This window comes from Callorhinus ursinus, unplaced genomic scaffold, assembly GCF_003265705.2.
Source record: "Callorhinus ursinus isolate GAN/ISIS: 27379988/994484 unplaced genomic scaffold, GSC_fseal_2.0 scaffold9, whole genome shotgun sequence".
In the NCBI taxonomy this organism is placed as follows: domain Eukaryota; kingdom Metazoa; phylum Chordata; class Mammalia; order Carnivora; family Otariidae; genus Callorhinus; species Callorhinus ursinus.
Window position 1 is genome coordinate 24977142 of NW_027397071.1, and position 14745 is coordinate 24991886.

Here is a 14745-nt window from a genome sequence, read left to right on the forward strand (position 1 = left end):
CAGCATCCATGAAACTGGATGAAGTGGCATTTTAAGATTGTTCTAGTAGCAGTGTCCCAGATGAACTGGAGGATGGAAAAGAAGTGAAAGCAGGCAGTTTAGACAAGAAACTTCATTGCAGTTCAGGAGCAAAGTGTAAGGGAACAAATTACTGTGGTAGAAGTGGGAATGGAAAGAAGCAATGCCATACATATATTAAAAAGATAAAGCTGGGTAACCGGATATGGGGAGCAAATACAAATTACAAGTGAAGACATCTTTAAAGTTTTAAGCACAGGTAACTGGAATAATAGTGGCTTTCATCACCAAAAATAGGGACATCAGAAAGGGTACTCATTTTGAAACCAAAGAAGAGTTTACTTTCAGTCAAAAAGCAAAAGCAAGTGATGTCATTCTTCTAGGGTGTTGTTAAAGTCTATTTTGTAGTGAATAAGTATATCATGGATAGGAGGTCAAATTAGTATCTTTTGGACAAGCACTAAATATGTTTAAAACAAAGATGGAAAAGATTTAGCTACCTTTTAGGAAAAAGAAAAATGGTCAACTGGGACTCCCCTATTTAACAAGTATTTATTAAAGGTCTATAATGTCCCAGGCACTGCTAGAGCAGGAATGAAGGTGCACGTTTTAGTGTACAAGATCAAGTACTGTTTGTTCCCCTCCTTCTCACTTCAGGGTCTGGATTAGGGTCAAACACCACTTCATAAGGTACACGGAGAAACAGTGCTTTACTATTGGTAAACCATTTATTTTTGTCAGTGAATTCTGCTTTTCAATACTTTTAACTGAAAATCCCTCCAATGTTGACTTCTAAATCCAAGTTTAATGCAATGTGGTGAGTAGAGATAAGAACACAGGCCTAGGAGAAAAGAAATTCTAGTTTGAGTATCAACAAACTGTGTTCTTGGATAACCACCTTAGCAACTTCATCTGTAAAATGACGTAGATGGCCTGTAATCCATTGCTATCCATCCCACTGGATAGCAATCCAATCCTAAATCTAGATCTTAGGATGCTTTACTGATTTGTAAAATGCTCCCATATAAACATACAACTCACTTTACCATTCAGGAAGTTCCCTTTAAGAAAAAATAATCGAAATCACAGAATTGTTGCCTGCACATCCTTGGAATTAAACACATACCTGGTAGTTTAAAATTCTGCTCGTGTTTTTTTAACGAGCCATCCGCCTGAACCTGGTCACGCTGGGGAGAAAAAGCCATTGGTTCATCCATCTGAATCCCCAAAGATGCCTCCATCACCAAACAACTGGGATGCAAAATGCCAGCTAAGGGGTCATGTCCACAGGGGGAACAAAGCAGCTGTGAAAATTAGAATACTGGAGAAGATGAGAAGTTTAAATCACTTACTGAACCAAGCACTAAAAAATGCCACTCTCCCCCAAGGGGCAAACATTTAAGAATGCACCATATGTCTAAAATCCCCAAAGGTGGGAAACCTGTGGGCCATTTCTAAGGATTCCATTTGCTTCACTTTCACCTTCCAGAAACACAAGCAGGGGGAACGAAGGCAAAATGTCCTAGTCAGGGGAGCATCCTCGGCGGCCGGCGGCAAAGGAAAGGGTGTTGGTGGGAACCGGGGTGGCAGCCCGCCCCGGCACCAGCCAGCTGGAGAATGGGGGAGTAGGGACAGGTTGGGGTAGGCCTTGTGAGGAGAGCGGTTTGACCTGAGGGAGAGGACTGAAGGAGGAAATGGTTTGACTACTCAAAGGGAGCGCCAGGAGGCTTGTCCGATGCGCCGTGCAAGCGGATGGAGAACTGATCCGATACAGGCCACGAACGCCGGGCAAAGAGAAAATGGAATGAATGGGATCCTTCTAGGAGCACAGGCCGCGAGCTCAGCCGGGAAGGACCTTCCTCCCTCAGACCCGAGAGCGAACGGGATGCTTAGTGCGCAGGCGCAGGACTTTCCCGCCGTAGGTCAGCGGGATCCGAAGGGGGTGAGGGAGTTACTGCGCTGCGACAAGACCGAAGTCACGATCCAGAATTCGTTTCTAATCCCTCAGAATCCCGCGCCATGGAACAAACCGTCGGAAACTCACAGTTTAAGGGAATACGACTTCTGTGGCTCCCCAGACGCCTGGGTCGCCGCCTCCAAGAGCTCCCCACCTAGCGAGTCTGCCAAACGCGCCTGCGCAACACTTCCCGCCTCGCCGCTTCAGATTGCTCATGCGCACTGTAGAGCCCTCGGAGTCGCGCAATCGGCTACTGGGCGCTTGCGCAAGAGGGTTGGGTTTCTTCCCCTAGGCGGTGGTTGGCTAAAAGAGCGGTTACAGAAATAAAGCCCGGGAATAATTCTTTGCTTAAAAAAAAATAGTGAGCCGTAAGGTTAAGGATCCAGCACTATTTTCAGGAAAGATAGTTCAGATACAGAAAGGTCTCAGGTTCTAGAAGTTCTAGCACATCCTGACATACCGTGGCCACACAAGACACTGGGCACACTGTGGATAAAAGATGGTCAGTTTCCTGACCCCTGCTTTTCACTTCTTTTTGTTGAGCGCCCTACTAAATTAGAACAAACAAAAAATGCAACTGCTGGTTGTTTATGATTTTATTGCAGAAATGAGCCCAGCGACATTCAAACATTCGTTCATTCCTACTGAGCCCATGGCTGTAAGGCAGGTTTCTGGAGGCTGGGGTTACACCCGGGAACACCGCAGAAAAACATCAACCCTGTATGAAGCAAAATTCCAGTAAGGAGACGACAACAAAGAAACGAACAAATGAACAAATTTCTTCCAGATATTGATTAGCTCTTTGAAGGAAATCAAGTGGAAGGATGTGTAAGTGACTAGAAAAGAAGCACCATGGTGGGAGCCGATAGGGAAAGAGACTACCAGGCAAGGGATAGAGCAAGTGCAGGGGTAGAAAGGAACTTGGTATGTTGGGGGAGGTGGTAAGAGGGGGTGTAAATTCGCAGAAAATCAACATCTGACAAAGCTACTCTATGACCATGATAAATCAAGACAAAAATAAAAGTTATTTTTGTAATTATACCTGTAACCATATCTAACTGTAGGCAAAACAGAAACATTGCCTGAGGCACGAAAATAAGCAAACATTTTCCTATCCTGGCTAATATGAGTGACTGCTGCTGCTTTACCGATTACAGGTTTAGCCTCAGCCCAGTAGATAATACTCAGTCCTTCTAGATAATACTCATTAAAATTTCCAATTATAAAATTACTCCTGCCTCCTACATTTTCCAATCCAGAGCAAAGTCCCTCTTCCTTGAACCCTCCTGTAAATCACCTAACAAGTCCAAATTTCTAACACCCTCTTATTAAGATGCCCAAGGTTCTCCATGGTGTGTGTTCTCACCTACTAAGACAATAAACCCAGCTTGTTCAACTACAGTTTTATTCCCAGTGGTTTTTGGTTGATGGGCATTGACAATAATCAAGTCTGAGAGACCTATTAGATATCCAAATGGTAACGTCAAGTAAACAGATGGATATATTGGTCTGAGTCTAGGCTGGAGACATAAAATTGGCAGTTATGAGTTTATACATGAAACCTAAAACCTTGGGACTACTTGAGATTACCTAGGCAGACTACAGACAGAGAACTGAGCTGTGAGAACCTCCAACATTTCAAAGTTGGGCAGAGGAAGAAGAGCTAACAAGAGACTAAGAAGGAACGACCTGTGAGGTGAGAAGTTGATGTCATAGAAGTCAAGAGAAGGAAGTTTTCCAATTGAAAGGAAGTGGTCAACTATAGCAAATGCTGCATAGAAGTCATGTAGTGAGTATACAGAAATGACCAATGGATTTGGCAACATAGCAATCATTAGAGTCTCTGGCGAGAATAGTTTCAGGGTGTGAGGCAGAAAGACTGAAGTGTACTAAAGAACAGAAGATGAACAAGTGTGGACAAGTCTTAAAGTTTTGTTTCTTTGGTTGGTTTCTTGGAGTTTTTTTGGTGGGGTGCGGTGGGGGGTTGAAGATTGGAGAAATAGGATGGTGGCTAGAGTGGGTTCAACAGAGCAAGGGGAGTTTTTTATTAATGTTGTTGACAGATAAATGCTTATGTAATGATGGAAATGGTGTAGTAGGGAGAGAAATTGTTGATGTTGGAGAAAAAGGGAATAGCTACAGGAATGAAATCATAGAGGAGAATGAAGGAATGGATCCAAAACATAAGTGGGCTTTCGAGAAGAACCTAGATGGGGAGTGGGGGAAGAACCTAGATTCCCATCCTTTTAACAGGAGGGAAAAAACAGAAGATGAATTCAGGTGCAGATGGTTTGTGTATGGGTGGGAAGATAAAGTAGTTCCTACCAGATCCCATGCATTTTCTTAATAAAATGAGATGAGGTCTTCAGCTGAGAGTGAGGCAGAGCGGGGGTAAGAGGGTGGAGGGGTGAGAAGACCAGAGATATATTCTGAGAGTGAGAGGGTGAACTGTGGAAAGACTGTGGTATTGCCAGCTGAAGTGAGCGCGTATTTTCAATTTAAAGTGAGTCCAGGGGCGCCTGGGTGGCTCAGTCGTTGAGTGTGTGCCTTCGGCTCAGGTCATGATCCCAGGGTCCTGGGATAGGGCTCCCTGCTCCGCGGGAAGCCTGCTTCTCCCTCTCCCACTCCCCCTGCTTGTGTTCCCTCTCTCACTCTCTCTCTGTCAAATAAATAAATAAAATCTTAAAAAAAAAAATAAAGTGAGTCCAGATGGAATAGTGGTATGAATTTCTCAATTAACCTTCAGTCAAGAGAAGGAAGACATGGAAAAGAATGGTTGGACTTAACTGAGGATGAATATCACACAGAGGGGCAAATGAGGGTGTTTATAAGGAAGTGATTGTAATAATGCATCATGGAATCTTTGGGAGGCAAGAAGGAAAGGTTATAGGGAGGTGATAGATCCTGATATATAGATTGACAGATCAATACATAGATAAAAAGTCCTGGGAACTATGGATTGGAACTCTCTGTAATCTAAGAATTGGTATAATTGAAGTATAAGGTTGAGCTAAAAGGATAGAGCTAGTAGATGGTGCACAGAATGGTGAAAATTGGGATTTCAGAGATAACAAGCATTCGAGAGGGTAGTTTACTTTGCTGGAGAAAAAGATCTGTTTTGGTGCGAAAAGATTGTATTATCCTGAGTCCAAAACCCATGCTCAGGCCAGGAAGATATCAGTTATTTTGCCTAATGCACTTTCTCCCCAAGCAGTAAGTAATATCCCCTCCTCTGGGTTCCATTAGTATTTTATGCATGCTGCCATTTCAGCACACAGGCATAGGAAAGACATGAAGAATCTGAGCCCTACCACAGACCTACGGAATCAGAATCTTCAGTAAAACAGGCTCCCCAGGTTATTTGTATGATCTCTAAAGCCTCAGAAGCACTGTTCTAGAACACCGGCTCTCAACCTTGCCTGCACATTCGAATCACTTGAGAAGCTGTTAAAATTCTGAAGCCCAGACTATACCTCAGATCAATTACATCAGAATTTCTGGAGTTGGGATCCAAACATCAGATTCCTTTAAAGCTCCCCCATTTGACTCCAATGTGCAACAGGGTAAAAACCACTAATTTAGATTTGGCCACATTAATCTCTAAAGCTTGTTATCATAATCTTTGCCACAGTTATTTCCCCTCATTTATTTTTTATTTTTTAAAGATTTTATTTATTTATTTGAGAGAGAGAGAGCATGAGCTGGGGGAGAGGCAGATGGAGAGGGAGAGGCAGACTCCCCCCGCCACCCCAGCAAGGAGTCTGATGCGGGGCTTGATCCCAGGATCCCTGGGATCATAACCTGAGCCGAAGTTAGTCTCTTAACCGACTGAGCCACACAGGCGCCCCTATTTCCCTTCATTTAATCATAGAATTACCTCTGTAGTTTTTAACCTCTCTTTTCTATCTTTTACACTAAGTGCGCAGTAACTACTTATTTGAATGACTGTATCTTGTGTCTCAAATTGTTTATAAGCTTTATACTACCTGTGTAGCCTGCATGGATTACTCAATATCTAAGTGAGAGACAGTCACTATTTCAAAAATGTAAAATGGACAAAATCCTTGCTTGGTTTTGCTGGAGGGATTGAGTTAGATAAAGTAAAATAAGACATGTTAAAATGCTTAGCCTAGTAAGCCTGACTATGTTAGCTCATTTCATTTATATTCGGTATTTTTTCCTCTTTCCCTATGTCCTATCCCCAGTGCTGTCCACAAAGTAGAGACACAATAAATGACTATGGAATTAATGAACAATTAGAGTTTAGGTTTTATTATTATTATTATTTTTACTTTTTTTAAAGAGGGAGAGAGGCAGAGAGTGGGGGAGGAGGGGGCAGAGGCAGAGGGAGAGAGGGGACTCTTAAGCAGGCTCCACATCCACCCAACTCTGAGATCATGGCTTGAGCCAAAATCAAGAGTCAGACACAACCACCTGAGCCACCCAGGCGCCCCTAGAATTTAGGTTTTAAATGGCTGGTTGCTTTTTTATCTCCAGGAACAAATAGAAGATGAGTTGATTTAATGATTGTTGAATTTTAATTATAAAATTCAGTTTAATAATACAAATGGGCATATAATTGACATTTAATTATTAAATAGAAGTTTAATAATTGTTGACTTGTGTGTTGAATTAAGAGTTGTTACTTAGGGATGTTGATAACTCTGTAACACAAAGTTTTCTTTAGGGTCAGACCAGAGCTTTCACTATTTTTCCGTTAACAGCATGTTTATTCGGCCTCCACAGAGTGTGTGTGTGTGTGTTGTGGTGTGTGTGTCTCATTTTTATCTTTTATTTATTTTCTTTTATATCTATGCATCCTCTAAAGTTAGTGAAGGTTCCATTTCTCCAGATATCCCAGCTCAGGATCTGTCCCTTTCCTAATTCATGGTTAACTCCTTATGGACCATCTACAAGTAAACTTATCATGTGCTGTTTTGTTTTCTAATTAACTATTGAACAATTTAGTTCCTTATTAAATATACTTTCATGTTCTCTGAAGTGCACTGCTCTTCTGTGCATTTCATGTTCCAACTTGACTGCAGTCTTGTGGAGAAGGACCTTTTCTTCTAAGGATCTCTTTTATCCGTCATAGCACTTAATTCCATGCTAGCCACAGAGTAGGTGTTTTACTAATGCTTTTTGCAGTCATCATCAACATATGCTGAGTTTTTTAAGTTTTTATTTTAATTACAGTTAGTTAATACATACAGTGTTATATTAGTTTCCAGTGTACAATGTATCTACTGAGTTTTTGATCCTACGTAAATGAACTCATATTCTGAGAAAGAGAGTTTGTTTATCCAGTAGCAATGGAGGACAGAAGAAAGGTAGGCAGGGACTAGGGAACCTAGTCACCCTAAGAGGAAACCATGCTTAGAGGGATTTTACACCACCCTGGAAGGACCCTCCACCCTTTCCCACATGACAGATAGTTGACAAAAACCTGTTTGGGTGACAGGCACACGGAGGGTTAATCAGATTAAAACAACCCACCCACAAGCCCATAAAAACCCCTAGGTTTAGAAACTCCAGTGGCAACCCTCTTGGGTCCCCTCCCTCTTCGGGAGCTTTGTACTGCACTTGATACTATTGCTCATTAAACTTTGCTTTGCGGGCGCCTGGGTGGCTCAGTTGGTTGAGCGGCTGCCTTCGGCTCAGGTCATGATCCTGGAGTCCCTGGATCGAGTCCCGCGTCTGGCTCCCCACTCAGCGGCGAGTCTGCTTCTCCCTCTGACCCTACCCCCTCTCGTGTGCTCGCTCTCTGTCTCTCTCAAATAAATAAATAAAATCTTTAAAAAAAAAAAAAAACAACTTTGCTTTGCTGCCCACCACTCTTCATCTGGTCTACCTCTTCATTCTTTGAAGCAGCGTGACCAAGAACCGTGGGCACTAAAGGAAAAGAAACCCTGTAACAGTAGGTTGTTCTCTCTTTCCTCCACTTACACAGGCAAGAGTGAAGGATTGCCAAGAAGGGGAAACAGATTTGGGGACTGAGACTTAAAAGAGACAGAAGCAGAAACCATTGGAATAGGAATCTGGAGGTCATTTTATTTCAAAGGCATGAGAAAGTTCTGCAGTGATTTTAGGCAACTGATAGCAGAACAGGGTTTTTTACATAGGTCCTTCTATGATTCTAAACTGTGTCAGAGAAAAGACAATGACTATGTAAAATAACTGTTTTGAATTCTTTATCTTCAAAGGTAAGAGATAGGGAATGCTAAGGGGAAGTAAGAAAGAAAGTGGAAGTAGAGAAGGGAATTAACCTGTGAAAGTACAGACCACTGTGCAAGCTTTAATCTTATTATTCTAGATGTCCTGTAAGAGAGGGAAAAAGTTAATGGGGGGGGTGGGGTTCCTTCAGTGGGGGACAACCATGTTGGTAGATCCTGTCCCCTGGAGGGGGAGATGGAAGACTTGAATGGAGAATGAGCAGTGCTTCTAGGAAGACTGCTTCCTAGGCCTGGCAAGATGCCCACCTCAGTTGACAGGAGCAGGGAGGGACCAGGTGGGCTGGACAATGGGACAATGGATACCTCATCACTAAGAGGTGGTCTCCCCAGTGCTTTGGTGCTACATAAGACACCAACCTGGAATCTTTGCATAATTCCTGCCAGGGTTAGAGGGGATGAAGAGAATGAATTTCCTACCATCTCAGCAGAATGATGTCTCAGGGGCAAATTAAATTGGATTCAGATAAATAAATGTAGCAGTTTTTTGAACAGCTGAGTTGGAAGTCGAACTTGCTTGATAAGTTCACACAATAAAACAGGTAAGTCAGGACTTACAATTCTACTCTTCATGTCCCAAAGCCTGTGCATTTTTCATTGGAGGAGTGAGCAATTAGAGGGACAATTAAGCCATTGTCTACCTGGGCTGGGGCATGGGGTACCATATGGCCCCAAGTCTGCCTATGTTTATCCAGTTGTGTTAAAAATCTTTCCCTGTCAGCAGACCACTTCTCCCCCTCAAACCCCTAACACAGCTGCTTCTCAAAACCTTTTACTCCTGAGCGCTAAGCAGAAATTTTTATTTGACAAATAAGGAATCATTTAAGGCTGTCCTCCAAGGTGGCTAAGAGTGAATTCCATAGTGTCAGAATCACACAGTCTGGAAAAAGGAATAAACTTTATTGGGAAAAGTTATTAGCTAACAGTGAGCAAGAGAAGCTATGGACCTCTTGTTACTAGTGAGATTGTGGGTCTGTGCTGCAGCAAAGTTTGTCCTGCCCTCCTATTTTTCTCCTTTCTTATAGGGAACACATGGGGACAATCTTAGTGGGATTCAAACTGCTTGGGCATCAGACAATCTGTGTTTAGATGCTAAGTGATTATAGATAACTTATCTGGGAAAACCTGGTACCCAGCAGGTGGAGACCTTGGAGCAGGTGGAAATTTGAGTTGGGTGAAGCCGCTCCCTCTAGGAAAAGTAGGGAGTCCCTGTCAGTTGTATGGTCAACTCAGAATAAGTTCCCAGCACAACTTTCAAAGAATTTTGCTCTTTTTTTCTTCTCGTGGAGGCACCTGTTAACAGGAAAAGTTATTGGAAGTCTTATCCCCCTTCCCACTTTTTTTTTTTTTTTAACCTCCACTATTAAGCAGAGGACTCTCTCAGGAAATCCCCAAAGATAGATAACCTAGGATAAAGATAAAACAAATACATAGCTTTTGAATATGAACAGAAAATTTCTCTTAAGACAATAGCTATAGATTTAATGTTTCTGGGGGCCCCCCTTTCACATGTTGATTTTGAAACCTAATCCCCCTTGTGATGGTGTAAAGAGATGATGCCTTTGAGAGGTGATTAGATCCTGGGAGTGAGAGCTGCAGTTGGAATTAATGTCCTTATAAAGAGAACCCACAGAGCTCCCTTGTCCCTTCTGCCAGGTGAGGGCACAACAAAACCAGGAAAATGTTCTCATCCATCTGGTCCTTGATCTTGGACTTGCCCAGCCTCCAGAAATGTGAGAAATAAGTGTCTGTTGTTTAAGCCACCAATCTGCAGTAGTTTTGTTATAGCAGCCTGAATGGACTAAGACAAAATAGGTACATGAAATAAACCTCCATATTATAAAATGAAAGTCTACACAATCATTGTAAAATACACGTGGGACAAAACACTTAGCATTTCATGGGGAAATACTATTTCAAAAATAAAACTATAGGGCGCCTGGGTGGCTCAGTCAGTTAAAACACCTGCCTTCGGCTCAGGTCATGATCCCGGAGTCCTGGGATTGCAGGAATGTTACACAGATTGAATAAAACATTTAAAGCTTTTGGTAAAGCTCACAGAAGACATCTAGCATTTTAATTAATTTATTAAATTGATAAATACCTTCTCATACTTGTGCCTAGCCAATAGAATAGGTCCTGTCGTATGGACGTGACTAAGAAGAGGACTCCTCTTCTAAGTGGCTTAAAGTCTATCTAGGGGCTGAAAGAAACAGTTTTCATGTTCATCCTTCATGACCTGGCTTTAAGCACCTCTTTCTCAAGGAAGCCTCGCCAACTGAACAGGTTAGGTCTCTAGGTGTCTGCTTCCAGAGCATTCTGTACTTTCTTTTATCAATTTTGTTACAATTACTTGTTAATGTTGATCTTCCTCATTAGACTTGTTATCTCTTATAATAGGGACGAGGCCTGTCTTGAACATGCGCTCTGAAGCTGGACTGTTAGGGTGACCGTGGGAAACTTACTTAACCTCTCTGGGATTCAGTTGCTTCATTTATACAATGGTGATAGTAAGAGTATCTACTTCACAAAGTTGTTGCTCAGGTAAATAAATTAATAAATGTGTGTTGTTTAGAACAGTGCCTGCCACATGGTGAACTGTATGTGAGCATTAGCCAGGGAGACAGAGGTGAAGATGAGATTCCCTAGCACAGTACTTGACATGGGTTAACTAGGTCAGTAAATATCTGTTGAATGTTATTGAATCTTGTCAAATGAATGAATGAGTAAAATGGAGTAAGTGCACAGAAGAACGAGTTATTAACTCTGAATCAGAGAACTTTTTCTGGGGAAACTGAAGCCCAAGCTGAGTTTTAAAAAGTTAATGAGTTTACCACCAGGTGAATGGGGGAAGGAAGAGGCATTCTCTTAGCCATTGAAAGAGAACTAAAACAGACAAATGTGCTCAGGGAACTATAAGTTGTTTAGAAAAGAAAAAGATTGGAGGGAGAGGAGCTAGAGAGTAGAAACGGACCTCATCAAGAACCTCCTTGTGTGCTAGTCTCCAAAACGGGTAATAGCAAGATAATAAAGTTAAACGGGGGTAAGAAAAATATAAACTGAGTTTTATTAAGATCACTTTGGGAAGAGTGCAGAAAATTCACTATAGGAGAAAGAGGCTATAATTGGGTGACCTATTCAATAAATGTTTAGAGTTAGTAGGAGCAAGAACTTGAAATAGACCTGAAATGGTCTCTTTTTGGAAAAGCTTCATTTTTTGTGTGTTTCCTCTTTCATGGCTTTATGCGGCATTCAAGTCATTTCTATTTTGCTTGGGTTTATATCTCCCTGTGGGATGTTGAAAGGAGAGCAAGCCTCTAGTTTGTTTATGAACTAAAAGGTGTACAAGAAAGCAAAAGTAGCAACCCTGTTCTCATCATTGCTGATCTGACCACAAGAATGTTGTTTCTAGTGTTGCCAATGTGGTCTCCTTTACAAGAGAAAACAGTTGAAGCAATATTAACTAAGTCAACAATTCTAATGAGTGAATGTAGGAACAAATTAGCCAATGAAAAATAGTTCCCTTCTTTTTATGTAGCCATTTTTGGAGGAGGTGCCTTTCTGGCTCAGCCCGTTGGGCATCTGACTCTTGATCTCAGCTCAGGTCTTGATCTCAGGATCCTGGGCTCAAGCCCAGTGTTGGACTTCACACTGGGTGTGGAGCCTACTTGAAAAAAAAAAGAAGAAGCTGGTGAATAGTTGAGAGACAACTGGGGTAAATGATTCCAACCCAAACCCCTTTCTTGAGGGTTTGGTTGTAGCTGAGGTAGGTAAATAATATTTAAGCTTAGTCCTGCATTAAAATAGTGAGTAAGCTCTTTCCGCCATCTTTCCGTGCCGCCATAATGGTGCGCATGAATGTCCTGGCAGATGCTCTCAAGAGCATTAACAATGTTGAGAAGTGAGGCAAACACCAGGTTCTTATTAGGCCATGCTCCAAAGTCAGCGTCCAGTTTCTCACTGTGATGATGAAGCATGGTTACATTGGCGAATTTGAGATCACTGATGATCACAGAGCAGGGAAGATTGTTGTTAACCTCACGGGCAGGTTAAACAAGTGTGGAGTGATCAGCCCCAGATTTGATGTATAACTGAAAGATCTAGAAAAATGGCAGAATAACCTGTTCCCGTCCCACCAGTTTGGTTTCATTGTACTGGACAACCTCAGCTGGCATCATGGACCATGAAGAAGCAAGACGAAAACACAAAGGAGGGAAAATCCTGGGATTCTTTTTCTAGGGATGTAATACATACTTGCAAATAAAATGCCTCAATGGACAAAAAAAAAAAAAAAATTGTGAGGAAAATGGGCATTTTCCCGTGGCATCGAGGGACATAATTATAGTGACCAAACTGTAAGACTTCCCTCCCATTCAGGCATCCTGAACAGAAATTAGGAAAGTTTGGCGCAACTGGGTGGCTCAGGTGGCTGAGTGTCCAACTCTTGATTTTGGCTCAGGTCTCAGGGTCGTGAGATGGAGCCTGGAGTGGGGCTGTGTGCTCAGCCGGAGGAGTCTGCTTGAGATTCTCTCCTCCTTCTGCCCCTCTCCCTGTTCGTGCACCCTTTCTCTAAATAAATAATAAATAAATAAATAAATAAATCTTAAAAAAGAAAAAGAAACTAGGAAAGTTCAACAATAGCAGTGCATTAAGGGAAACCTCCAAGAAGTCCTTCTCAATCCCTTTTGCTGTACGCTTGAATTATTGGTATAATGAGAGAAAAAGAAGAGAGTACATTAAATGAGTGTATCGTAAGCACTGAATCGGCACTGAATTACGACTTTTATATGCTATCTTATTAATTCTTTCATTAATGAACCTTTTTATGGACCAGGAAAGTGAGCTTTAGAAACGGCTAAATTGCTGACAAGCCAGTAAGTGGTAGAGCTGGAATTGGAATTTAGGACTCTTTGGTTACAAAGGTCTTTATTTATATTCGATATCAACTATATTTTTAAAAAACTTTTTTATTGTGGTAAAATACACAAAATCTTAACCATCTTACCCATTTTTAAGTGTACAGTTCAGTGGTATTAAGTACATTCCTATTGTCACAGAGCAACATCACCATCCATCTTCAGAACTCTTTTCATTCTACAAGACTAAAACTCTACACCCATGAAACAGTCAGTCCCCATTCCTCACCTCCCCCAATTCCTGGCAACCTTCATTCTATTTTCTGTTTCTATGAATTTGACTATTTTAGATACCACATGTAAACAGAATCATACAGTATTTGTCTTTTTGTGCCCAACTTATTCCACTTAGCAAAATATCCTCAAGGTTTATCCATGTTGTGGCATATGTCAGAATTTTCTTTCTCAGGCTGAATAATATTTGATTGTATGCCTATACCACATTTTGATTATTCATTCATCCATTGGTGGACATTTAGGTTGCTTCTACATTTTAGCTATTGTGAATAATGCTACTATGAATATGGGTATCCACATATCTCTTAGAGACCTCACTTTCAATTCTTTGGGGTATATAACTAGAAGTACTGGATTATATGGTAATTCTATTTTTAATTTTTTGAGGAATTGCCATACAGTTTTCCACAGCAGCTGTCCCATTTTACATTCCTATCAACAGTGCACAAGTGTTCTAATTTCTCTACATTCTCATTAACACTTGTCATTTTCTGTTTTGTTTTGTTTTGTTTTGAAATAGGAGCCACTCTTTTTTTATTTTTTTTTATTTTTTTTTAAAGATTTTATTATTTATTTGAGAGAGAGGGAATGAGAGATAGAGAGCACGAGAGGGAAGAGGGTCAGAGGGAGAAGCAGACTCCCCACTGAGCAGGGAGCCTGATGCGGGACTCGATCCCGGGACTCCAGGATCATGACCTGAGCCGAAGGCAGTCGCTTAACCAACTGAGCCACCCAGGCGCCCGCCACTCTTTTTTTAAATTTAATTTTATTGTTATGTTAATCACCATATATTACATCATTAGTTTTTGATGTAGTGTTCTATGATTCATTGTTTGCATATAACACCCAGTGCTCCATTTAATACGTGCTCCATTCAATACATGCCCTCTTTAATACGCATCACCAGGCTAACCCATCCCCCCACCCCACTCCCCTCTAGAACCCTCAGTTTGTTTCTCAGAGTCCATAGTCTCTCATGGTTCGTCTCCCCCTCCTATTTTCCCCCCTTCATTTTTCCCTTCCTACTATCTTCTTCTTCTTCTTTTTTTTAACATATAATGTATTATTTGTTTCAGAGGTACAGGTCAGTGATTCATCAGTCTTACACAATTCACAGCACTCACCATAGCACATACCCTCCCAATGTCTATCACCCAGCCACCCCATCCCTCCCACCCCCCACCACTCCAGCAACACTCAGTTTGTTTCCTGAGATTAAGAATTCCTCATATCAGTGGGATCATATGATACATGTCTTTCTCTGATTGACTTATTTCGCTTAGCATTATATCATCTAGTTCCATCCATGTCGTTGCAAATGGCAAGATTTTGGTTTTTTTATGCCTGCATAATATTCCATTGTGTGTGTGTGTGTATATATATATAT

At 41.5% G+C, this 14745-nt stretch overlaps 1 protein-coding gene and 1 pseudogene across 4 annotated transcripts in view; one reads left to right on the plus strand and one right to left on the minus strand.

Moving 5' to 3' along the window:
• CDC7 (cell division cycle 7) overlaps positions 1-2168 on the minus strand; it is a 32810-nt gene extending 30642 nt beyond the window's left edge. For 3 of the 4 annotated variants that reach the window (XM_025872176.2, XM_073896327.1, XM_025872174.2), the window contains exons 1-2: positions 2063-2168; positions 1145-1339 (exon numbers count right to left, since the gene is read on the minus strand). In XM_025872176.2, coding sequence (XP_025727961.1) covers positions 1145-1259 — 115 coding nt within the window. In that variant the 5' untranslated portion in view covers positions 1260-1339; positions 2063-2168. The remainder of the gene's footprint in view (positions 1-1144; positions 1340-2062) is intronic. The other variant, XM_025872175.2, reaches the window with a different exon arrangement.
• A 9867-nt stretch (positions 2169-12035) lies between these two features.
• Positions 12036-12500, plus strand: LOC112824661 (small ribosomal subunit protein uS8 pseudogene; annotated as a pseudogene).
• The last annotated feature ends 2245 nt before the right edge of the window (positions 12501-14745 follow it).